This window comes from Pelecanus crispus, chromosome 5, assembly GCF_030463565.1.
Source record: "Pelecanus crispus isolate bPelCri1 chromosome 5, bPelCri1.pri, whole genome shotgun sequence".
NCBI lineage: Eukaryota > Metazoa > Chordata > Aves > Pelecaniformes > Pelecanidae > Pelecanus > Pelecanus crispus.
In genome coordinates this window covers 25494852-25519231 of record NC_134647.1, presented here as the reverse complement: position 1 = coordinate 25519231, position 24380 = coordinate 25494852, and the positions used below count along the sequence as shown (strand labels likewise).

General features: G+C 40.4%; 1 protein-coding gene across 1 annotated transcript; it reads left to right on the top strand.

Moving 5' to 3' along the window:
- The first annotated feature begins 19002 nt into the window (after positions 1 to 19002).
- Positions 19003 to 22478, top strand: ATP5MC3 (ATP synthase membrane subunit c locus 3). The gene is made up of 5 exons (XM_075711439.1): positions 19003 to 19025; positions 19100 to 19177; positions 20174 to 20251; positions 20623 to 20816; positions 22232 to 22478. Exons 2-5 carry the CDS (start codon positions 19139 to 19141, stop codon positions 22344 to 22346), a joined length of 426 nt encoding a protein of 141 aa, XP_075567554.1. The 5' UTR covers positions 19003 to 19025; positions 19100 to 19138; the 3' UTR covers positions 22347 to 22478.
- The last annotated feature ends 1902 nt before the right edge of the window (positions 22479 to 24380 follow it).

The window sequence follows — 24380 nt, the reverse complement described above, 5'->3', positions numbered from 1 at the left end:
TCATTAGCCTAAGAATTAAAACTTATTGTAAAGGTGGTAAACAGAAGACATGATCCAGTTACACTGGTGATCCATCCTCTGCCCTTTCTTTGAAGCTGGCTAATATGATATTTGTTTAACAAAATAAAGCCTTATGACTTTTGCTTAGCCCATATGGCTGTACAGCACGCTGAATAAGCCATTTGGACACAGCAACATTGACCTTTATCAGTAAAACTTTTGGTCAGGAAAGACGAAAGTTTGAGTTCTTTCTTTGCAGGTACTAAAAAAATGTTTGCTCGATGCCCAGCCCTCAACCAAATGAGTAACTGGGAGGACCACGCTGATCTGGATACTGAAGAGTGGTTTGTCATTATTCTAATGCCACCTGAGGTAAGAAGATTTAATTTTGTCATATTCTTGACACCAATCACTAAGTACATACTATAGGAATGAGAGTGACATGTAAGCAGAGAGTGGCTACATGAAATGGATTTTGGTGACTAAGTATAATTTACTTATACAATGCTGTGAATGCTTCAGATGTCCACCTCGCACATGCCAGGCATTTTAACTGGATCCTTAGCAGGTCATATAGGCTTAGAGGAGCTTGCAGTAATGCTTCCCTAGGAACTTTCTCCAACAGATAGATATGTGTTCCCCCCCATAGTGATGGGGAACCCACAGAGACTCTGAGATCACTCACTTCTTTTCTTGCAAGACCACCAGCGAAACTCATGATGTTTTCTCTACCTGTAATATGAAGTGTCCCTAAATGCCATTTTCCCCAATTTTACCACTGCTTCACATTCATTAGAAATAACGTAGTAAGAGTCAGGCTGATGATCATAGTTAGGTTTTCAGTTTTATGAACTGAACTGAGATGATCCTGGGCAGGAACTGAGCTGCTAGGGTTTTTTTGCCTGTGTTTATAAGCACGTAAGGTTGTAGTGAGAGAGAGTATCTTCCATTAGAGGGGCTGACAGGGTTTAAGGAAAAAAGGTTTCATGTGCACAGCCTCTTCATCAAGTCTAAAATGTCTTTGTTAGGGTGATGTTGGTTGACCATATACATTGGCTTAACTCTCAAATTAAGTGCTTTTGCTGTTGTGAGAAAATATGGGAGAATAAGCTTAAATCCAAGCTGATACAAGATTTTTTGTGCAGCTTTATATTACTTTATATGAAGTGACAACAATATAGGTGTTCATATCCGATAAAGATAATTACTGAAATAGGTGAAATGTCACATAGCCAGCTAACATGTTCACTGGCATATTAGAACTCAATTAGGAGTTGTTTAACAGAGGTTCTCTATATCGCTTTCCCCCAGAAAAAGTTTTAAAGAAAATCTAGAGCTTTGGAGATGAGCTATACTGCTTTATATCCAATCTTCTCTTATGTGTTTTTTCAACAGCTGTGAAGTTCCATTTTTCTGCTTGAATTGAGGGTTGAATGAAAATGCTAAAATATCTGTTGAGGACTGATTTAATAATTCTGACACTTTTAAACGCTGTCTGAAAGTCAACTGCAATGAATGGTAACTTTGAAATGCATGCCAACATCTTTCAAAATCTTAGGCTTTGAGTAATTACAGTTTTCATATTTGAAATGTGTTTTCCCACAGAACTGTGGTTTAAGTTGCAAAATCAGAAATGGAGTTTGCTAAACATCTTTGGAGTATGCCTTCAGCTTACAAGATGTGATGGCCATGGTCTGTGTAGTCAGGTCTCAGATCTTATTCCAAATACCACTCATGTGTGCCATGTATTTTTCACAAAGCTGTAAATATGATGCTACTCATTTAATTGGGGGAGAGACAAGAGTTTATTCTGAAAAAAACATGAATATTTGAACGCGTTCAAGGATCAGTCCTACCCTCAAATATTTTTCCTCAGTTCTTGCTGACAGCACTAGAAGTTTTGTCTGGTTGTTTGCAGACAGAATTTGGCTGATGGAGGATGTGCAGTGTATCAGTGTACAAAAACGCCAAGGTTTGTGCAGCTTAATCGCTGGTGCTCCCTCTGCTGGTAGTGAAATATAAAAATAAAATTACAATCAGCATCATGGATTTGTAACTGTTTCATAATACAAATTAAAACATTCCCAGTTTATGTGAGTAAATTAGCTAATATCCACATTGTTTGTGTAAAACTGAGCTCTGTTTCATCTGACTTGCTCAGTGTGGCCTAGCTACTGCAGTGTCATGTATTTTCAACCATGATTCTTTTTATAAAGAACCATACTACATCATGTAAAAACACACATTTTGAAGCAACCACTAAACCAAAATCAGGATGCAAACTAGCATCCAGGAAGGACTCTGCCCAACTCTCTGAATGTATGGCCAATATCTTGTTCCCAACACAAATTGTTCAGGGGTACCATAAGTGAAACAATAAACAGCTTACTCAGGAGATGTATGTGCATAGCCTTTGTATGTTTTCCCATCTAAGACCACTCCACACCTCCTACTAAATCTTTGTTTAACACCATGTGAGTGAAAGGTTGTCTTATTTTCACAATATAAATATGGTAAAGAGCTAAAGCAGTGCATTACAGTTTGTTGACAATTCTCTGAACTAAAATTCACAGCCAAGGCAAATTGATGCAATGCCATATTATTTTAGCATTTAATCTGTGTATGCGCCTTCCACTGACTGCTACAGAACTTGCACATGTGCATCTGAAGGAAGAATCTGAGCCTGAATTTAGTGTTTAGCACACAGCTTGTACCTTTACTCATGCAGGAAAGCACATCGCAATGTAAGTTTTGATCATTCAGATGCAAGGAAGGTATGTTCCCCGCTCATTATTCTCTAAACGGAAGAAGATAAATACCAACAGCCAAATGCCTTTAGGTCGCAAGAAAATGTGTTTCCACTCTTACTTTGTTTTTTATGGATAAGCGAGCTTTCAGGAAAATGTAACAGCACGGCTACAATGAAAGACCTGAGTCTACTTAAGGCACCTAAGTGAAAAAGGTTTGTTGGTCTCACATCAGTGCATATCGCAAAAACATTTTAACTCAATTGATAGTCTCTATTTAAGCTGAGCTTTTTGGACTGAAATAATAAAGAGATCTACATGACTAAATTACTTTCACCTCAAGAGATATTTATTGCTGTGATCTGTCAAGGATACACTTGGAAGCAGTGACATGATAATAGGAGTGCTGACTACATGGTTGCATGCAGGTACATAAGGAGCCAGGCTTAGATTAGTGATCTGAGCTACTAACATTAAAATATAGTTTTCTGAGAAATACAAAAAGATTTTCCAATGACTTGTAATTCTTACATCAGTAGTCCAGCACAAAAACACCAGCAGCAGCAGCAACAGTGTTTTTGAGAGGAATACAATGAAAGCTATAGAATAGTTCCAGTTTCTTGACTTTTTCTCTTATAAGAAAGAGCTACTTTAACCTAATTCCAATGCAATTTCCATGTGGACAGTGATCCTCCAAGGAAGCACCACATTTTCACAATCACAGAAGAATGACAGACATTAAAGAAACAGTAAGTTTAACTGGGGTTAAACATTTAGCATAATGAAAGCCACTTCACATGTTTTTCCAGGAGAAAATATTTATCAACAACAATTCAAGACCACTAGCCCCATATCAGTTTTAAAGTAAAATAATAAAAGCTTGAAGACCATCAGTTTTCTACACAGTATTTACGAGTGGAATTTAGCACAACCTTGCTCAATCTGATTTCTTGTGTAATAGAAAGAAAGATAGGATACTATGAACGTGATGTTTTCTCTGTTGCACTCTGGACTAAGACACTGCTTTACTACAATTTCTGTTAGGTAGAGTTTGTATTTTTGTCAATCCATTACTTTATCTCACCAGGCAAGAAATTTCCAAAGTGTGTCTAAGGCACCAGGGGAAAAAGCTCCCCAAAGCTCTTCCTGTCATGCAGCTTTGCACACTTGAATTAGTGTCAACCTTCTGGGTATTTTTTGTAAATGAATAAATAAAACCAACTTCTTTTCCTCACCACACTAAACAGTCCACTTCATGGTAGGAGACCACCTTACCTCTTACCTCTGGAGATATCTTATCACTTCTTACAGGGGAGGCCGTAAGTAACTGCATGGAATTTTCTCCTGTGGACAAAAGAGTGAAGTATTTTAATATTGGAGACAGGATTTTCAGGTGTAGGGAAATCCCACACTTCAATGAAAGCTGAATTCCTTGGACTCTTAACCCTTAATGATGTAAAATTAACATTTTATGCAGTTCTTGAACAGCAAAATGACTTGAGCAAATTGCAGTTTGTGATATACAGAAATGTGAATTACTAACAGAACCCTATTCTTAGGACTGGGAGGTACAGGATATTTTGCACTCCAAGAATGATGTTTTTGAAGATGAATCCTAAGGTTGAAAATGTTTCAGCTATAATCCCACTGAGTAATGCTTTCTGAGTGAAGTAATGGTATTACTTCTGGGAATAATTCAGCCCTGGAACTTGGTCATTTTACTATTTGAAATTAGACGAGCCAATTTCTTTAACACACTTTTACTATAACTGCTGTTTACTTGTTTCCAAACTTTTAGTGTTCCATTATTTCTGGCATTTACTAAATGCCTGTTTGTAGTTAAAACCAAATTTTATATTTTATATTTACTCTGTGTCAAGTTATCATGGGAACATATAGGAAACATAAGAGAAAAATTCAAGGACATAGACTCCTCTGTAAAGAAACAAATAGTTTTATGCAATCAAAAAGAGAAGGCTGGCTCTGTTCTAACTCCTGCAGAAAGGCTAGCTTGTTGTGTCAGTCCTTCCCACAGCCTATGGGGCAGGTGAAGCCAGCACCTGTACCTGCTCCATCATGACAGGTCTTCCTACATGCACTGTGCCTGCCTGCGCTCAGACATCCTATGTGCTGGTGGCCACCTACGCCAAGCAGCACTCTTACTGCACACTCCTCTGTGGAGAAAACAAGGGAGGCTAATTTCTCAAAATGGAAGAAAAACTTGGCTTCCCTCTAGGCAGGCACCTGGGCCAAATTTAGTAATTGCTTTAGAAATCTAGTAATTAAATGCAAGATGATTCTGTTGTACAACATGCAGTTTAATGACTTCAGCTTTTTCCATGCTGCATGGATACATTTGGTGAAGATTTTTAAATACCAACAGCTTCCGCTCAGCATTAAAAATGCAAAGCATAATAGAAGGATAACAGGTGCAAAAGCAGTTCTTTAATGTTCATATGCTTTCCTCATGAGTTAGGTGGATACAGTATAATCAAAGGGGGTAAGTTGCCAGTTTAATATACCAGTGTAACTTCCACTTACGAACTCTGACAGAAGCAGTGATACATTATACAGCTACTCATTTTTCTTTAATGTTATTTCTTCTGAGAAGGATGGATTTGCTTTGCTGTATTTCTCTCAGCTAACACTATAGTTTGTGTTTCTGTTTCTTGGAAAAGCCTTCTGCATGAAAACCAAATGCAAATGTCATTTTGATAAAACTATTTCTCACTGTTACCACAAGGTAAAAAGATACTAGATATCATGGAAGATTCTTTGATGTTAGACTTGTTAGTCTACTTCCACTAGTAGTTAAAGTATCATTTAGTACTATCTCCTTTTTCTTGGGGTTTTTTTGTTTGTTTGTTTTGGGTTTTGTGTGTGTGGTTTGGTTTTGGTTTTTTTTTTTAATTCTAGCAGTGTACTCTTTTTTGTATGATTCAAAGAATCATTACTGATAAACAGAGAAATGAATTATGTGGTGTCCTTAAGTAGTTATGGACAGCCAAAGGAGGTCCTTCCCATAACTCGGCTAGCAACTATATGCACTGTCCTGTAACCAAAATAGTGTATTTAATGTCACTTATTAAATATGTGTCTTCCCAGACCAATGTCAGCAGTGACAGAGACAGCAGTTTGCCTCATCCTTGCAGGTGTGTAATCAAGTGTAGTGCTTTGGCCAGTCTGGTTTTCAATGATTGAATCACAGGGGTTTCAATTTCCAGTTTCAAATTAAATTAACAGTTCCTCCCTTTCATTATACTACATCACTGAACTCCCAGGGGGGAAAAAAAAAAAAAAAAATTACATAGAACTATCAGCAAACAATTTTTGCATTACAGTTATCCGTAAACCTGCATGTTCTCCACAGCTTCAATAATTATTTTGCTTATCTTTCTGATTATACGTTCAGTGCTTCCCAGGATTACTACCTTATCTTTAAAAGTTTTGGAATGTTTTCCCTAAGTGGACATTTCTGAAGGATGCTTCTGAACTCAGATGCCCCATACCTAAACCATAAAATGAAAACATTAAAAAATAGGTTTGATTATTTAGGCAGCACACAATTGTCCCAGGTCCCCTGCCAAAAGTAGAAGCAAGTGTTCATCCTAAACAGTTTGTAACTGAAGTAAAAACATGCAAAAAAAGACAGAATGTGGAAGTTGAGGAAAGCTAAGTGACAACTATGTGACTTTAATGAGATTGCCAAATTTGTTAATCTTTGATTTCTCAGTCTGACTATTTTCTCAAGTATAGATTATCCTGTACTGACAGAGAAATAAAAAAAAATTTTCAGCACCACAGAGTAGCCACCAACTCCTTGAAATTCAATATTGCAGGTGAGAAGGAGCTCACTAGGATAAAAAAAGCTAAAATCTATTATTCAGGAATAAGATTAGAATGTCTTATAACCACTCCTTATCTGTGAATACATTAGAAGCTGGTTAAAGAAAACGAAATAGCCTATTGTTAAAACTGATGGAGAGTACAGACTGATGGAGAATTTTCCTGGATGGCTATTATTTGTCTTTTTTTTTTTTTTCTAATACTCTATAGAAATATTTTTAAATATAAATTGTAAAAAATGCAATGAAGACACTTCAATATACATTTTGTGATACGTACTAATAACATAAATATGTAAACACACATATGGTTTTCTATTCATCTTGCAGCACACATAAAAATCACTTTCTAAATTAAAATCAAAACCTCACTTAGGAATTTCACTTTCTTTGAAAACTATTAAGAATACTCATGAGTCATGTCCATAGCTTGCTTCTAGCACAGAGCTATAATGTAAAGAATATTTTCTCCACTCTTTAGGGACTGGTTCTCCCTTGAAGCCTGGATAAAATCATTCCGATAGCACCTGAAGGATCAGTAGAGGATAGGGCTTCAATTACAGGCAAGAACCTGGGCCAAAAAGAAGCTCTCACAATTCTCACAGTGCTCATTACCTTTGGCTTTCTGCCTTAACAACTGGCATATACTATATCAGGTGTATAAATGTTCTGTGTGGTTCTTACATATTCTCCACGCTTAGACTCACTTGGCAGTGCTCTGCACCTTCTCTGCTGCCTTTCACCTTGTGAAAGCATTGTCATTTACAGTTACGTAAAGCACATCCAAACCGCTTCTGAATTGCAAGTCTTCGCATAGCACCCTCTTTGCAAAGGTGCGAGTGGCCACACTAAGGGCAAGAAAAGAAAATTCCTTGCCCAGAATTAGGATTTCTGAGCTGCAGTTGTCTCAATTTTTATAGCGTGAATGCTTTAACAGAAGTTGAGCAGCTGAAAAAAATGCCAGTGAGTGCTTTCCAATGCACTCTTCATATGAGCTTATAAAAATGACCTTTGTGTCAGTTTGCCAGTGAAAAACATTTCTATCTATAGGGTGCACAAATCTGGAGAAGTCCAGAGGATAAACTCAAACAACATTCTGGTTTTGCATCTGGCTTATATTAGTCAATAGTATATAATGTGATAGTATAATAGAAATGAAGAGCGTATGGAGGGATTCTAACACTCAGTTACCACATCTGCCTCTCTACATTATCATCATTAGAGTGTTTAGATGCAATTTATCTCCCTTTCCATTTGAAAGATGCATGTTCCCTCCTATGAACTGGGCATCAGCCCAACCGTGATGGGTTGTGTCTGTAGGGGAATGCCTTCACTTCGACACCTGCTATTAGCCATCATCAGCCCAGCAAGCTCTATTTTGATCGTTTATATGTTTGCAATCTTTAGCCAAGTAGGGAAGGAACCAGTGTGTGTTTCTCTGATATGGAAACAGGAGAGGAAACTAGAGGAGAGAAAAATAAAGGTATGTCCACTTTTTCACAGCTGACAGATTTTACAGCTCAGACATATGGAAATTTAGCAAAGCTGCCATTTTAATTAAATATAAATAGAGAAGAAGGATGCTGCTGGGGTTAAGGCCATTGGCTAAGGCACAGGAGATCAAGAGCAAATCACTAGCAACTGCCACAGTCTGACACTGGGCAAATCAGCCTCTGTGTCCCAGATTTACAAAGTAGCTTGTGTACTTAGACTCCGTGTTCCTTTGGGCAGGGATTGGCTTTTATTGCATTTTTCCCAGCATCCAGTACCCTGAGGCCCTGATCTCAATGAGGTCATCTGGTTATTATCATAATACAAACAGTCCCATCTATGTCTCTGTTCTCTGGCCTAGGTCTTACCCAAAAAAGCTGCATGTAAAAAGGAACCGAGGAAAAATACCTAAATGAAGCACAGAAAATTTTCCTTTCAAAATCTTAAGCAAAATATCATAGCTATTTCTGATATGTCAGAAACAAATCACTTATCACTAATTAAGGCATAACGGGAAAAATTGGAACTGGAGCAACTCCCTTTATTGTCCAGCTCCCAGGCTTTCATGGCAAAATCAAAAAGCACTAAGGTGATCCGAAGTTCTGTATAATTGAGTTCCATCACTGTAATTTAAAACAAAAAAAATTGGGGCAGGGAGTACTGTTGCAGTGCACACTTTGTCATATCTGGTAACTTGTTTTGGAGATGGTTGTTAAAACATGCTTTGGCGGAAGGCACAAGGATCCCTGTTTTCTCAGTCTTCCACCAGGGGAGAATAATGTAGGATGGTCTGCACTTCCGCTAGCCTCATCTTACCGGGATGTGTAGGTGGGTGTGATGCCTGCAGTATGCATAGGCATTCTCACGCGAGCTTTAATCTAGAATCTAGCCTGCGTAGGCTGCAATGACACATCCAGTTGCAGTGTACACAGATGTTGGATACAAAAGAAGTCTAATTTGAATCAGGAGATCTGGGTTCTGTTAGTGACTCTGCTATATATTTCCTGTATTGCTCTAGGCAAGGCATTCAGGGCCTGATCCAGCCTCCATTTAATTCCACAGCAATCTTTTCTCTGGCAGCACTGTGAGCTGGATTAGACTGCTAGTCTATCACTTTCCCAGGCTTTCCATATTCCTCAATGGTACAATAATACCTGCTCACTCCATAGGTGTCTGATATGGCTTAAACCATTTGCCTCTAAAGTGATTTGCTACTTAGGCATAGCATGAATATGCAATTGAATTAAATTCTTGATTCAGCAAAATCCTCAAACCTCTAATAAGCTTCAGTCAAGTAAACACATATCGGAGAATTTTAGGTTCTGTGTCATTAGGTGTCGATATGTAGTCTTAAACATGCAAGAAGGTAAATAACTTCAGTGGAACTTCTTAGGAGCCTAACATTAAGCATATGCCAAAGCACCTTGCTCAGGGCTGTATTATCTATCATTAGCCATACACATATGCTTAAAGTTAAGCATCTGCCTAAGTGTATTGCTTAATTCATCCCTAAAAGAATAATACTCATACGCTTTCTGGCATAGCGCACACAAGCATTTGAGCCTAGAAGATACTAAAAATAATCTATGCTTGATTATATGAAATGTCACAAAGTATTACTTTTATATTTCTAATACACCGAAAGAAACACAGAAAATTTAAGGTTGTGTAGCCCATGCTAATTTCCAGGAATCTTGCTCACCCTATAACCCTTTACTTTTACATAACACTGAAATCACAATACGGATGTGTATTTTGAAGTAATTGTGTTGGTGGTCCCTTCATGCTTTCTGAACATCTAACAGTTAGCTAAACAAACACACGTGACTGATTAAAAGAAGAAAGGGAACTATTTTTACAGGGACCATTAAACTTTAACTGCCATCTGGCAGGGAATGATTAGAGAAGATCAAAATTAAGGCAGTCAACACAAATACTGTGTGGATACCTCAGGGAATTAATGTGGATAGAAGACGGTGGACTTGTGGCTATGTTAAGAGACAGACAGAGAAGGAAGTGGTGAACACATCCTTTATGACTGGTGCCCTAATGGCCACAATCATAGCAACAGGAGCAGAGAAAGAAGAAATCAAGAACACCTGGGAATAATCAGACACTTGCTGTCATAAAAAAGAAAGTTAAAGCATTATACAAGAGCCACACCATCCTTGTTCCCCAACAAGTCAGGAAGGAAATTTTTATTGTGGAGGTGTGTTGAAGTTGGCAGGTAATTAATATTCAAATTAGCTTACTATCTTTACACAGGCATTTTAAATAGGGTCTGTAATAAATCTTTTAATTGAATGACCTTACAGAACACGGACCTGTGGTTGATCTAACTGAACACTGGATGTCACTATTTATACACACTATTAGTCATTTTAGAGGCATTAAAAACACAATCCAGCCATGAATCGGAACAATCCAGCCATGGCTTTTTCAAATTAGCTAGCATAGGTATCTTTAATTATCGGTATTCTTGAGATAGCAGTTTCAATGAGCCAAAGCTTCCAAGCTGCCTAAACAAACACAGGTCACTTTTTACAACTACTCCACTGCCTGCCCTGGCTATGCTGCTGTTAGGTGCTCCCTAACAAGAGTACCATGGCCGATTTCATATTTTATGGGAAAGATTAGAGGTTTGCATAGGGAGATAATGGATGGCTGCTCACTGCAACATCTCACAGCTGAGACTCTTACCAGGCAGCCAGATTATCGTCTTGTAACTCTGCTGTTGTGACTGGTGAGGAACAATCAAAATACAGCTCGCTCAAAACCGTAACAGCCCCCACATGAGGCAGCTCCTGGTCTGACTGCTGGAGTAGAACCTTCTTTTCACCCCTCAAGGGCTATTGGGTTGGAAAACCCCTGGTCCCTCAAGCATCTGTCCTGAGGTTTTTCATTCTATGGCACTAATAACATACAGTTCTTCTGCCACTCTGCTCCCCTTCCCTGAGGGACAAGTGATTTCCAAGGAATACAGTTATTAAGAGGGAGTACTTTTAGGAGCCAGGGGAAGGGGGAAAAAAAGAAAAAAAAAAGTATCTCTGAGTCCGAGTGGTATGCAAAAAAAACTAGTGCGAACACTCCAGAAGGTCAGGTTAGCTGCCAAAAAGACTAAGGACAGAAGACAGGTGAGAGGAGGTAAAGATTAGGAACAATTGATACAGTAATGTAGTGTGAAATGAGACTGGTTATTTTTGTTTCTTGAGCTCAACACAGTATTTTGAAGTTTGACTTTTCAATAACATAGGAGAAGCACATTAAGTATGCTTCAAAGCCTATAAAATCTTGTCAACTGTACCTGATTTCATGAACTTATGCTAAGCAACAACAACAAAAAATTACCAGAAACGTACACATTACTGCTCTGAAATATACAGTCAGTACAAATGTTTGGTAATTTTAGACCTGGATTCCCAACAGAATTTTCCAATATATTCATGTGTCTACTTGTTACTCTGCATCCTTGAAAATGCTCGGACCTTTAAAAATTTGACTCTTCTGCACATTCTTAAATTCAATATTCTTTCTGGAAGATGTAAAATATAATTAAAAACAGCCATAGGTGTTTTGCTAGTAAAGAACACAACTGAAAATATCTTTCATGATTTGCAAAAATACATTTCTATGCAGGACATGTGAACATGGTCTTTCCTAGAGCTATACTGCAAGCATACTACTGTAAAAACACTACAAGTGTCAAGGGGGATTGCATTTTTTGGTTTCTTTTCCACAGATCCTGGCTGGATGGCGAAATATCTAAAAGTCAGTAATCATGACTGGAAATGTATGGCTGGAAATTATCTGCCCTGAATCTTATTTTATTCCAAATATTCTTTTTGGAGAAATATTCTGGGAAAAATATTCTTTTGCTTAACTACAAAAATTATATTTGTAATTTGAGCATAGTGGGCTGTCCAGGTGAGGCTCATGAACAGGTTTTGCTCTTTCCTAAGCCATTTCTAGCCTTATACAGCACAGAGTAATTCTGCTAACACAAGTAATCCGCTCAGTGGGGCAAAACAGGAGTCAAGTGCAGCTGTAATATATTAATATGATACTAATGCTATACGTATAATGTATTATTATAATATTTATGTATCTTACATAGAGCATTACATAGAGTATTAAGTTTAATAAGCAGTATTAATTTTGCTGTACATATATGCCACTTTACAACTGGGTGGGGGCAGAATATGCCTTATACACAAATCTGTTCGGAATCTGGAAAGGCAAAAGCTGTGGTGCAAGAAGGCAATGCTCTGGCATTCTCTCCTCAGAATACACCATAGACACAAAGCAATCAAGGGCCACCTGAAAAAGCAGCACAGCTCTGGTAAACTTCTGCAGTTTGTTGGCCCCAGCTTTGATGCAGAAACCTGTTAAGACTGCTCAGAGCATTTAACAGCCTACGGCTCTCTCATGTTAACAAGGTACAGAGCATCCATTCTCCACATGCAAAATTCCAAGCACTCCGCCAAACTGAAAGAGAAATACAGTAGACATTTGTTGATTTTTTTATAATGCCCACAAGCATCTACAGATGTGATCCCCTGTAATGAAGCATGTGGCCTTAAGCTGAAATTATTTGCAAACAGCAGGATCTCCTGGCAAAAGAGATGGCACTTGCTGTGTTATGAAAGCTGTCCCTCTAAAACCATGTTTGGTTAGCACCTATGCCCTGTTGAAATTGGCATAGATAATTCCAAGCAGGAACAAAGCCAGCATGACAGATGGGAGTGAATGCAGGCATGCCAGAGAACCAGTATGTTCATCAAGTCTGAATATTAGGGACAGAGTCCTTTCCAAGAATTTAGAAATGGCAGGCTGTCCATAGTTTCTGTACTTTAGGTACGGAATATAAGAATATACAAGCTCTTTTGTAACTATGAGCAAAATTAATTCTAGTAATTTAAAAATAGCTCATCTGAGCCACAGAAAGCATGACAGTAGTCAGATGAATTAGAACAACTGTTTCTCCAGATTCAGACTGGCACCAGGTCCTAGAGGGCAGAACCTGTGCACCGGAGTCAAAATGATTCCACAGGTTTTCTGCTAAGTGGTTCAGACTGAAGAGCTTTTGGACGATAATGAATATTCTTCATTTACACAGTGCCTTTCGGGCAGTGATCCCAAAGCAATTTGCAAGTGTATGAGAATTTAAACTCATAGTTGGAAGGTATGTCATTTACAATTAAGCAAATGAATCTTGCATGTATTAATGGGCTATAGTCCCATCTCCTGTCCCACCAGGGGTTATAAACTGGAACTATACTCTCTGTGGAGAGGGTGAAGGAAGACCAAATCCTCCTGCCACAGTCCTGGCAGATAGATGTGTACCCTGCTTTTGCTCTTTACATGGCACAAATAGCCATAACAGATCAGTTATCCAGAACACTAATTTAATCTCCAAACAGGAATTAGTAATTCCTATAGCACCAGACAGCTACCTTTCCTATTTCTCTTTTCAGATTGTGAACAGCCAAAATATATTGCCCCAAAAGACTTGCCTAGGATCATTTACATGATTCTGAGAAACAGGAAAAAGAAAAATCTAACAAAAATAGCTTAGGTACTATTGTTTAAGAATCTGGCACTGCAATTCCCCCTAAAGAAAAAGCCTGTACTTTCAGAAGAGCCTCCTAACAAAACATCCTTCCATTTTGGGTTTCTTCAACTTCAGCAACCAAAATTTAAGGATACTTTTGGAAACACTGGCTCTATTATGGCCACAGTCTTGGCTGTCTGTGCTGTACTCTGGATCTGTGTTTTATCAGAAAGTGTGTATCATATGAAAGACATTGTAATTGGTTTGCTGACGTGTTCTAACCAGTGCAGCTAATAGTGTCAACTTACAGCTGAACTCTGTTTTCTGTTAAAAAGGTGTTTAATACTATTGGTAGGAACAAAAAGCATTGCTGACTTTATTTTCATTTAATCCAGTGATATTCTGTAAACTAGAAATCTGTGTGTGTGTTATCCAGTCAACTGACTGACCATTTCAGGTGTCAGCTGTTTTTTGCAACACAGCAAAGAGGAAGCCTGAAACAGCCTTGGGAAACAGGTGAGTCATCTGAGTAAGACACCTCAGTTAAGGGAGTTCATGTTCTATAGCAGTACATGAAGAGCTACTTTCATTCCAAAGGTTCTGAATTTTCTGTGTATTTATAATAATTACTTTGATTAAACATCCGTGGATTGTTTTATTACTGCTTCTCCTCAAAAATCAATTTCCAAAAAATACTGGGTAGATACATAATAATGACTTTTTAAATACATGAAAGCTCACCCTGAAGGTGGCGATCCTGATACACACGGTGTAATTGATGTGAAGCATAAAGCAAAACTATTCATGAAACTAATATTTCCTTTCACTTTGAATTATACCACATAAACAAATAAATATTACATGAAAATATAGAATCAGAATTTTTTAGACAATTTATAATTTTTGCTGACATATAAAGTGAATTTTAAAAAAACAGAATCATCTTCCACTTTGTGACATGCTGTTTTACAAAAGGGTGGTTGTATTTTTACATATTTACACTGTTGGACAGCATCCTGAAGCTAACCAGCAGAACCTGAATGCTGGACCATAGGGCTTGTTATCCAGAGCGAGAGCAGCTCTACCAGTCTTTTCTGGCAAGGACACCTTGGAGCCTTGATCTCACTTTCCACAAGAATCCAGGACCTAGGATGAAGATGAGAACAACTCTTTTCCATGCTGAATTTCTGCTGTAGCAGAATGGTTTTCCTCTCGACAACATCCCATTTAGATGTATAATGGCTATGGTAGTAGTAGACCCTATGTATATAATCATTGTGCCATTTAAAGCAGATCTTAGAGACCCAAAAATGGCATGACAATGATTATCATGATTTTCGATTCAAATTGCATCAATGGTCTCAACAGTATTAGCATACTTTCAGAATCTTGCTAAGTCTGAACATGGTATGATGTTTGCAGTCCATTTCTAGGACTCAGGTGTTAAAATAATCAATGGACTGTTGAGCAGAATGCTCTACTGCCTAATTTAGCCCTACTTTGTTAATTGCCTTCAGCTCTCTACTAAAAGGAGCTGTTGAGATGAAGAGAAAACTAACTTTAGCAAAAAATAGCTTGGGTAAGTACTCTGGGAGACAAAGATCACTCAAGAAACAGATTGTCCTTTTCCCCTGTAAAGAAGTTTACAATGATGAGAAAAAACTTTTATCATCTGCTTTCCTATAAAGCATCACTTCCAATCCAGCCAACTGAGCAATTAAAACTCCCAACGTTACTTATGTCAAGATTTGCTAACTACTAATAATCAATAAGGTAAACAGGTATTAAGAGTGTGTTACCAAGAGGATTTCTACTTAAAGCAGAGCCATCTAATAATGGTTTCACTCCTTCTTCCCACAGCTAAATTGGTTTAAATATTCTGAAGCATATTAATTCTGCTCTATATACCTTCTTTCTGCAAGCCATTGCTCCAGTTATCTGAGAGGACCTATGCAGTTCTGAATGGGAAGATTCAACCACACAGCTGTGAATGGAAGAAGCAGGAGTGCAAGATACTCTCCGGACTGAAACATGGCCCAGGCTGTGAAAAACACTGAAAAACCCTGACTTTGTAAATCAATATCAATCAATGCCCTGCAAAGTACATCATAAATCTGGAAGTTCTAAGAGCTAACCCCGAGGTAATAACACCACTTTACATTTTAAAACATTTCACAAACATTAGGACAATGTCAGGAGGCCTTTGATCCAGTTTCATCCTTTGGGGCTCTTCCAACAATTAAGGGTTATTGGAATATATTGGTTTTCCAGACACATCTCCTCTTCAAAAGAGATTTAAAAAAAAAAAAAAGACTAGTGTGAGTGTGTGACACACTTTGAGGTAATAATCTTCTGCTGGGAGTAAAATTTAACCTGAAGGAATATGTTTCGATCTAGAAGAACTTTTTATTTAGGCTTTGGACAATGGGATTTCTCCTGGCTAGCCAAGATTTCTCCTTCAGCAAATATAGAACAGCCATTCATCTTTTATAAGTTATTAATAATAAATGTTGAATACTGACAGACCCTTTGGTGCAAAGCACTCTGGACATACTAATTTGTTCAACATTGTACAGGATTTTACTTGTTCAATTGAACCCCTCTGCAATTGCCAAAATTCGACTGTACCTGGAGGAAAACCAACCTGTATCTACCAGGCAGACATGCCAGTTTATGGGTACTGTGCCCAGTTTCTTTATTACCTGATTTCTGGATGTCTAGAAGAACTGAACAGGTACAACATCTCTTTAGGAAGTCACCGGAAAAATGCCATTTGTATGCAATGTCTGTTCTGCTGATACTCATGTGTTGTAACAATCAGAGTCTGACATGTGTAGATACCAATTCATTTCAGGGTTGCAGAGTGAAACTGCATGTCACTGTAGGACTGTTCCACTACATGGTGTACCTAGGAAATGAGCTGCTCAGCAGCAAAGGTGAAATCGACTGCTGCTTTTCTAAAAATAAGGACAAAATGACTGGGAGAATCTTTATGATTTCAGGGGATGGTTTCAGGGGGAACACTTCAGGAGGAAATCTGGGATGATCCTTCTCTTTCCTTTTTGGGAAAGGAGAAGGCCATGCTAGTGAACCACCGTTAGTGGTTACCTGCTGTTCTTAGTGCCCTGACATAAACCCAGCTCAGCAGTAGGGAACTGTGGGAGAGAGTGGAACAGCTCTTTAGGCACCATGTACTGCTCAAACAGAAGATACAGCTGCACTGTCTCTTCCTTGACAGAGGCAAAGTGGGGATGAACCGCCTCTGGCAGCCTTGGCTACTGCCCACATGCATAACTGGTCCTGTCTGGGAGAGACAGTTGGAAAACTGGGAATCTTTCTAAGAGATTTTGGGAGTTTAGGGTAAGATTCCCAGCAGAATAGACTTTCAGAAATGTGGTGAGCAATTAGAAATTACACTGCCCTTTAGTGCACCAATGCACTTCCTTGGGGAGCTAGCAGCTGGTCAACCAGATAGGAAATGGCACGAGATTAACAGAAGTCTTTTTTTTTTTTTATGAAGATCTGCTTGAATTAAACTGAACATGGTCCCCAGAGATCAATAATTGCTCTTCTAACTCCTCCTGAAAGCACCAGCTGAGTTGCATGTAAAATATAGTATCAGCTGTTATGCCTTAAAAGCAACAATAAACAAGTGTTTAATGGTGGTTTTGACGTTGTTCAGATCAAACAGCTTGTGAATGCATCTTTTGCAAAACATTCCAGGGTGGGAATCGTGACAGAACAGGGCACTTTAAAGAAGAGGGTTTCCACTTAACACTTTTTTGAATCCATGTGACTGTGCATATACAGAAGTGTAATGTCCACTTTCTTCTCCATTCAGGAGAGCTGTGGGAAGATCCATTTCATGCCTACAGGTCCACACCACTAGATTCCCATGAAGAAAACATGTCTCTAACTGCTGTGCTTCCTCCCATGAACAAGCGAATTTCTTTGTTGCAAACGGCCTGCTCGCTGCTATGCTTCTTAAGGGAAGTATGCTACTTCATAAACGGTTTTTGCCATTGATACTTATTTCTCACTTAGCATTTGTCTATGGAAGACCCACTTGACAGGCACTGCAGATCTGCCTGTTCACCTCAGTTCCCAAACAATGGGTGTGAGATGTGAGAAGAAAAAAAGAAAATAAACAAAAAAATTGGCAACTTACAATCTCTTCTGCTGGCCTTCATAGACTCCCTTCTTGCTGCTCTATTACTAAGACTCTGGAAGGACCACAGAACCAAGCCAAGCTTGCTGTTGGGATTGAGGTAGAGAGATGGAAAATTCAAACTGTACCATTGTCTCTCACCTTAGGACCTACAACTGAGTACAACTCCACTGTACCTAAGGATCAGAAAACACTGCACTGTAGGTTATAAAAGCAACATTATCATTAACATTAGTATGCCGCTGTTGAAAGTGCCTATTGATCATGTTGGCTGGTGGGTGCTTAAGTTGTTGACGTGACGTATGTCTCAGCTGTGTGGCACCTGTGGTTTAATCAGTGACAGCAACATCAATAGTCCATGTAAGTTTGCAGGAGGCCAGCAGCTAACTCCGAAGACACTGTGCTATGTTCCCATCCCTAAATATAATGTACATATCCTCTTACTCGTCCTCCTTTTCTGTCTGTGAATCTTGGCCCGATGGGACCTGAGGCGTTTTGTGTACGTTTCTGCCGTTTGTGAAGGTCCCGCACCCTGACAAAAGCAGCAGCTCCAGCCCGGCACTAGCGTTCCTGGACGGGCTTTGCTCTGCCTTTCTTCACCGGGCTGGGAGGCCTCCCGGCGCCGGCTGCTCCCCGCCAATTAGGCGCTGCGGCGGCACCACGCCTCCTTCCCCTCAGCGGAACGCGCCGCAGCTCCTTCACGCCCTCCCCGTTAACGGCCTTTCTCCACGGCGCGAATCGCTGCCCCGCCGGGGCCGACCGACCTCGCCCCCCGCCGCTCCCCTTCCGCAGGCCCTCAGGCTGCCCGCCCGCGCCGCCCCCAAACGCAGGGATACAGCGGCGGCGAGGCGGCCGGGCTGGGTCTACCGTGTGGTGCGCCGCTCTGGCTAACGGCCCTAACGGGCGCATCAACGGTCCTAACTGCCAGGCTCGCGGCCTCGCCCCCAGCGAGCGGCCACGGCGGGGGCGGGGCCACCGCCGCCACCACCCCCACGTCACCCCCGGCGCCGGCAGCGCTCGCCCCGCCCCCCGGCTGCGTCAGGGCGGGCCTAGCGCGAGGCGCCGCCCGCCGCTGCCAAGCGAGTCGGCACAAAGTGACCTTGGCGCCGCGCCACGCCCCCTTCCGTCGCGCTGCATCCGGGCGCTCGCTGCCGGCCCCGCCGCGCCTGCGCAGACAGCCCCAGCCCCAGCCCGTCGGCTCTGAGGTGCGGCAGCCGGAGCGGGTGAGTGGCGGCGCCCCGCCATCCGCCCCCATCGCCGCCCCCGCGGCCCCTTCACTCTTTCCCTCTCTCCGCAGAGACGCCGGATTGTGGCCCCCGGGACGCCGGCCGCCAAGATGTTCGCCTGCGCCAAGCTCGCCACCTCGCCCTCCCTGGTGAGTGGGGGCGCCCGGGCCCGCGGGGGGCGCCTGGGCCTCTTCGCCGGCCGCGTCCCGGGCTGCAGCGGGGGCGGCGGCGGCCGTCGGTCGCGGGACGCCCGAGGGTCGGGCGGGCCTCAGAGCCCCGCGGCAGGCCCCTAGGACGAGCCCGTACCGGGGGCTGCCCGCCCGAGCGGGAACGGTGAGGAGGGGGGGCGAGCTGCGGCAGGGCCGGGTTCTCCTTCCCGCCTCCTTGGCGTGGGCCAGGGCCCTTTGCCAAGGTGAGGGGCCTTCCCATACGAGCGTGGAAGGGGGAGGGCAGCGCAGTGAAAAGCTCTTGGGCCTGCTGCGCTCTGCTCTTTGCTGTAGGTCAAACTCCAGCCTGTTGCTTGTCCTACACAAGGCCGGGATTTCTTGCCCTTGCAGAAACAAGGAGCTATCCTGCTTCAAAATGTTCCCTCTAGCCTGCAGAACGTCTTCGTTTTGCATGGTGTAGGCACAGGTTTCCCCTGCAGGAAGAGCTTTTTGCAGGAGCCGCTATGACCTTAGACTGCTGGAAGCCCAAGGACACATGCAGGCCGCTTGTGAAAGAGGATTCATTCATTTATGCCTGGCTAGATTTAGAAGTCTAGGTTATGTTTATGTATTTAACAACTTTGGAATTCATTTTGTTGGGCTTTATTTTTTCATTTCAAAATGTTTGTTACTGCGTGCTGGTCTGTCTGGCTTCTTTGTCGCTGTTTTGCTACGTTTTCTGTCAGTATAACGCATGTACATGTCCATTGAATGATGTAGCTATTCACCATAACGTCTCCTGAAAACAGTGCTATCAAATTGCATGGCAGTGTTTGTTTCTGTGTCGTTCATTGTATATTCAGCTATGCAAAGATTGCTGTTTTTCGAGTAAGACAAATGGCTTAGTAGATAATAGCATTATAATCTTACAGCCTATTGTACGGGAACAGCTGTGATTGAATGTTTCCTTTTTTTATAGCATTTTTCCTCCTCTTTCAGATCCGTGCTGGATCAAGAGTCTTGTACAGACCAATTTCAGCATCTGTGTTGTCTAGGCCAGAGGTCAAGACTGGAGAGGTACCTTATAAACAAAATTCTGTATCTTCCTAAATTACCTGGTGAGCCTAAATGTCCTCAACCTAGAGTTCACTTGTACTAACTCAAACATCTATAGTGTGAAACTTAGCTTTAAGTCAAACACCTAATAATACTTGTTGCTGCCTTGCTGTTTCCCCTGAGAAGTCTTTTACATTTAGAGCTGATTGCTTTCAGTTGGAATGGGTAACATTCTGAAGTTTTTAACTCTTCGTTATAGTCTCCTCACTTGGAAGAGGAACTAGACATTGGATCTAACACAACTTTTAAAACTGCGGAATAACACTATCAAAGTGGTCATAGAAAGTGGTCTGTGTCTGAATATAATGCTTTTTCATCTTTTGTTTTCCTAGGGCAACTCAACACTTAATGGGGCCCAAAATACTGTCTCCCGACTAGCACTTAGAGAATTCCAGACTAGTGCTATCAGCAGGGACATTGACACTGCTGCCAAATTTATTGGTGCTGGTGCTGCCACAGTAGGTGTGGCTGGTTCTGGTGCTGGTATTGGAACAGTCTTCGGTAGTCTAATCATTGGTTATGCCAGGTAATCAATCTATTATAAAACTCTTGAATTGCATGCAGATGTGTCTTGAGACAGCACCCCCAGATAAGCTAAGCTGTAGTAGGGGTGATGGCACTGTAATAAATTATGTTAACAATTAATATTAATGATAAACATGGCTAAAGAGAATCATACAAAACTGTAGTATATTCATCAAGATGGCTGTATTGTTGAATTCAGAACTTTGTACATTCTACCTGGAGAAGAGATGTGAAAGAATTGAGATCATTAGCTTTGGTCAGTGTTTTGGTCACTGAAGTCCAATGTTTCAGCATTCAGTTGCAGAACTGAATTAAAAATCTAGCCTGGGTCTTTTCCCATAGGGGGAAAAGAGGAAGAGTCCTCCAGCGGAGGAGGAGTCCTAAAGAGAAACTGTATGAAAACTGATAAGAAATAATGTGAGCTTGTATGCTTCAGACTAGTAATCAGGATTGTTATTTAGAAATGGATGCTTAATTCATTTTTTCTAACACGTTCAGCTTTGCATCACAAAATATGTAATTGTTGAATGAGTAATCATTCCTTCTAGAAATCTGAAAGGGGCGAGGGTGGGCATTTTATAGCAGAGATGAACTTCTTCCAGATAAGTTTACAATGTTCCTGTAGTAGGAATAGTTCACATGGTATTATGGAAGAGCAGAACTGATATAGGCATAAAAAAGTTTTACTGAAGGTTTCATGTTCTTCATTACTCTTTCAAGCAGTTAAGACTTAATTAAGTCTTATTTCTTAAAGATTTTTAATCCTTACTGAAGACAAGTTCACTTTCCACTTGAAGAAGCAGAAGTGTTTTTAGTACAAAACTAATGTCTCCTTTTTTGAATTTGGCATGAACATGCCAATAAGAGATTGTAAAACGTTACTTCATGGTATGTTGAAGGTTTTTTTTTTTTTCATTTCCCACACACTTCTTGGAGGGATAATTCATTGCATTTTTGCAACAAACTGCTGTGTATTTCTTTTTTTGCTCTAGGTGGTTTCAGTTCCTGTATTTGTCTGAGCGCTACTTAAAACGTTATACACAGAATTCCTTGGAATATACTTATAATGTCACAGATGTGAAATAAATTTATAAAGCATAGTGCTGATAGTTCCTGCATGGGAGGATGTAGAGAAGTCAATTTCAAAAGCATATATGAATGTAGTCACAAAAACTGTGCTCATTTGGAAAAGCCATATACAATCTGCATAACCTGAATCTAGTCTTAATTGCCTAGTCATTTGTCTTCAGTGAAATCCTTACTAAAAATTGCTTATGCTTGGATTTATTGGATTTTCCTGTTAGGGAATCTGTGGCAAGGAAGTATGAGGTTCTGAATCTGTCAGATGCATTAAACTGTATGAAAAATGTATTCATTGTAAAGATAAAAAGGTCTTACTCCTTCACTTTCTTTTAGAAATCCTTCTCTGAAGCAGCAGCTGTTCTCATATGCTATCCTGGGATTCGCCCTGTCTGAAGCTATGGGTCTCTTTTGTCTGATGGTTGCTTTCTTGATCCTATTTGCCATGTAAAAGGAGATCTGCCTGTAGTACTGGCATTGGAATGTAACTCTGCATTTTATGGGACTCCCAAAATGTTGGTGTCATGGAAATTGATGCTATTTCCAAAGTCATTTCATTAAAGATAACAACTTTAACTGTCAACCTGTTGCCTGCATTTATTATCTTTCTCACCAGGATATCTGGAAGACAGCATCTTGTCATTCAGTCACCATGCATTTCTCTTGATAGTGACCTATCACATAGGACCCTTCAAACAGTGACTTCAAGTCAAATGTTTTGTTTATTTATATCTATATAGGAGTGTCACTTGTTTGTTAACGTTGGCATATCTTTGAAAGATCAAAGGATACACAGATTAAATGTGAAAGGCTATACTGCTGGCCTTGTTCCTTCACTTACTTCAAACATCCAGAGCTGTTTCTGTGCAAAATTTGTTTTTTCCCAGGCTAGCTGGCACATAAGGTGTTCTGGCATCTCTTGATAGAAGGAGCTAAACACAAATCTGTGAACAGTGATAGGAGAGTTGTCTTTGCATAAGTTTGCAGTTACACTATAAATTTTGATCACCTTGGTAAAAAATTTTCCACTTGGTTCTGAGCAGTGTCCCAGTTGAACTAACCTAACTACTGCTTTAGATTGGTCTAAGGCATTTAATTGTGGCATGTTGCTATTACATGCTTACTTAGTTACTGCATTTTTGGCATCACCTAATTAAAAGGGAGAACTTCCAGCTTCCTGATTTTTGTAAAGTCAGCCTTGCATTATCTCCCAAATTCTTTTAAGAGCAGTAGGATCAAAGCATTTTTAACAACAAAGTATCTGCAGTATCAAGCTTTGCTTCTCACAGTATCTGTCTTTTAACACTCTAGATGCATTTATGGTGTCTACATTTACAGCTCTGCTACTGTATACTAATCTGGTGTGGGGGGCTGACAGCATCTCAAACTTTAGTCAGAATATTCAATAATAGATCTGATCATTCAACAAACATAAGCTGAACTTCGGAAGAAGGTGAGCAAGCTTGTAACAAGCTCTGTCATCTTGCTGTTAAATGGGTAATTACTGAATTAAATCTAGGAAACTTTACTGGAAGCTGCCTATCCCTAGGGAAATGGAGAAATGACTAGTGGCTCTCAGATCACTGCAAGGTGCAGGTAAGACCTTTGTTTTCATCTGAATTCAAGTACCAATTTAGAGTTCATGTAGTCTAACCTGGACCTAGCATGAGAATCTACTTTCCCGATATGTTCCTAGAAGAAAATGGTCATCTCAAAAGGATTAAAAGTTGCCATGTAGACCATTTTATATATCTGAGGTTTAGGAGTGTAGAATATGTAGCATCTTTAAATAGTCATCTCTAGCACAGTATTAATAGTGCCCTATATGTCTAGGTCTGGAAGTGGGGGTTTTTTGGGGGGTGAGGGAGGAGTTAGGAGGTAAAGCATATTGCAGCTATCTTCCACGTGGTCTGTGCTCACACTGGGGTGTTTTGTGAACTTAGCATTTTCCTGTCTCGTAAGCTATTCTGTCACAGAGCTGACATACAATGCATTTGCCCTGGATGAAAGGCAGATAATGATTACTAGAATTCTAGGTTGATAATGATTACTAGAATTCTAGGTTAAAGCTCATCTGTGTACTGCTGTCCTTCTGGTGGGTGATGAACTTTGTTCTGTTCATTCAGTGCTCTGGAGATCTGTGCAGGCATCTGAGGTGGCAAGCTGTATTTCCTAATATCGTGGACTAGTCTAGTGGGCTAGCTTAATTCAAGCTTCCGATTTCCATACCACTGGGTTTTGGCTAAACAAGGATCTTCAAACTTGTTTTGGTCAAGCATAGCTCCAGCTCTCTTAATCATACTTATCGATTTGTTTACGTGTAAAATGGTTCTGCTGAGTTATAATTGCGTGTTTGGTGTAGAGAGAAGTTCTGGCTAAGATGTTGCTCCATAACCTCAATAAGAAAGCCACCTGAGTCACCATGAGCTACATGAATCAGCTTTGAATAATGATTTCTGGATTTCCATCCCATCTTTTCCCATGT

What these genes read in the sequence shown, in the direction of transcription:
- ATP5MC3 (XM_075711439.1), top strand. Translation starts at nt 19,139, where the DNA reads ATGTTCGCCTGCGCCAAGCTCGCCACCTCGCCCTCCCTG. An exon ending in CAGAGGTCAAGACTGGAGAG is followed by an intron (nt 20,252 to 20,622) that starts GTACCTTATAAA and finishes TTGTTTTCCTAG; the next exon opens with GGCAACTCAACACTTAATGG. An exon ending in CTAATCATTGGTTATGCCAG is followed by an intron (nt 20,817 to 22,231) that starts GTAATCAATCTA and finishes ACTTTCTTTTAG; the next exon opens with AAATCCTTCTCTGAAGCAGC.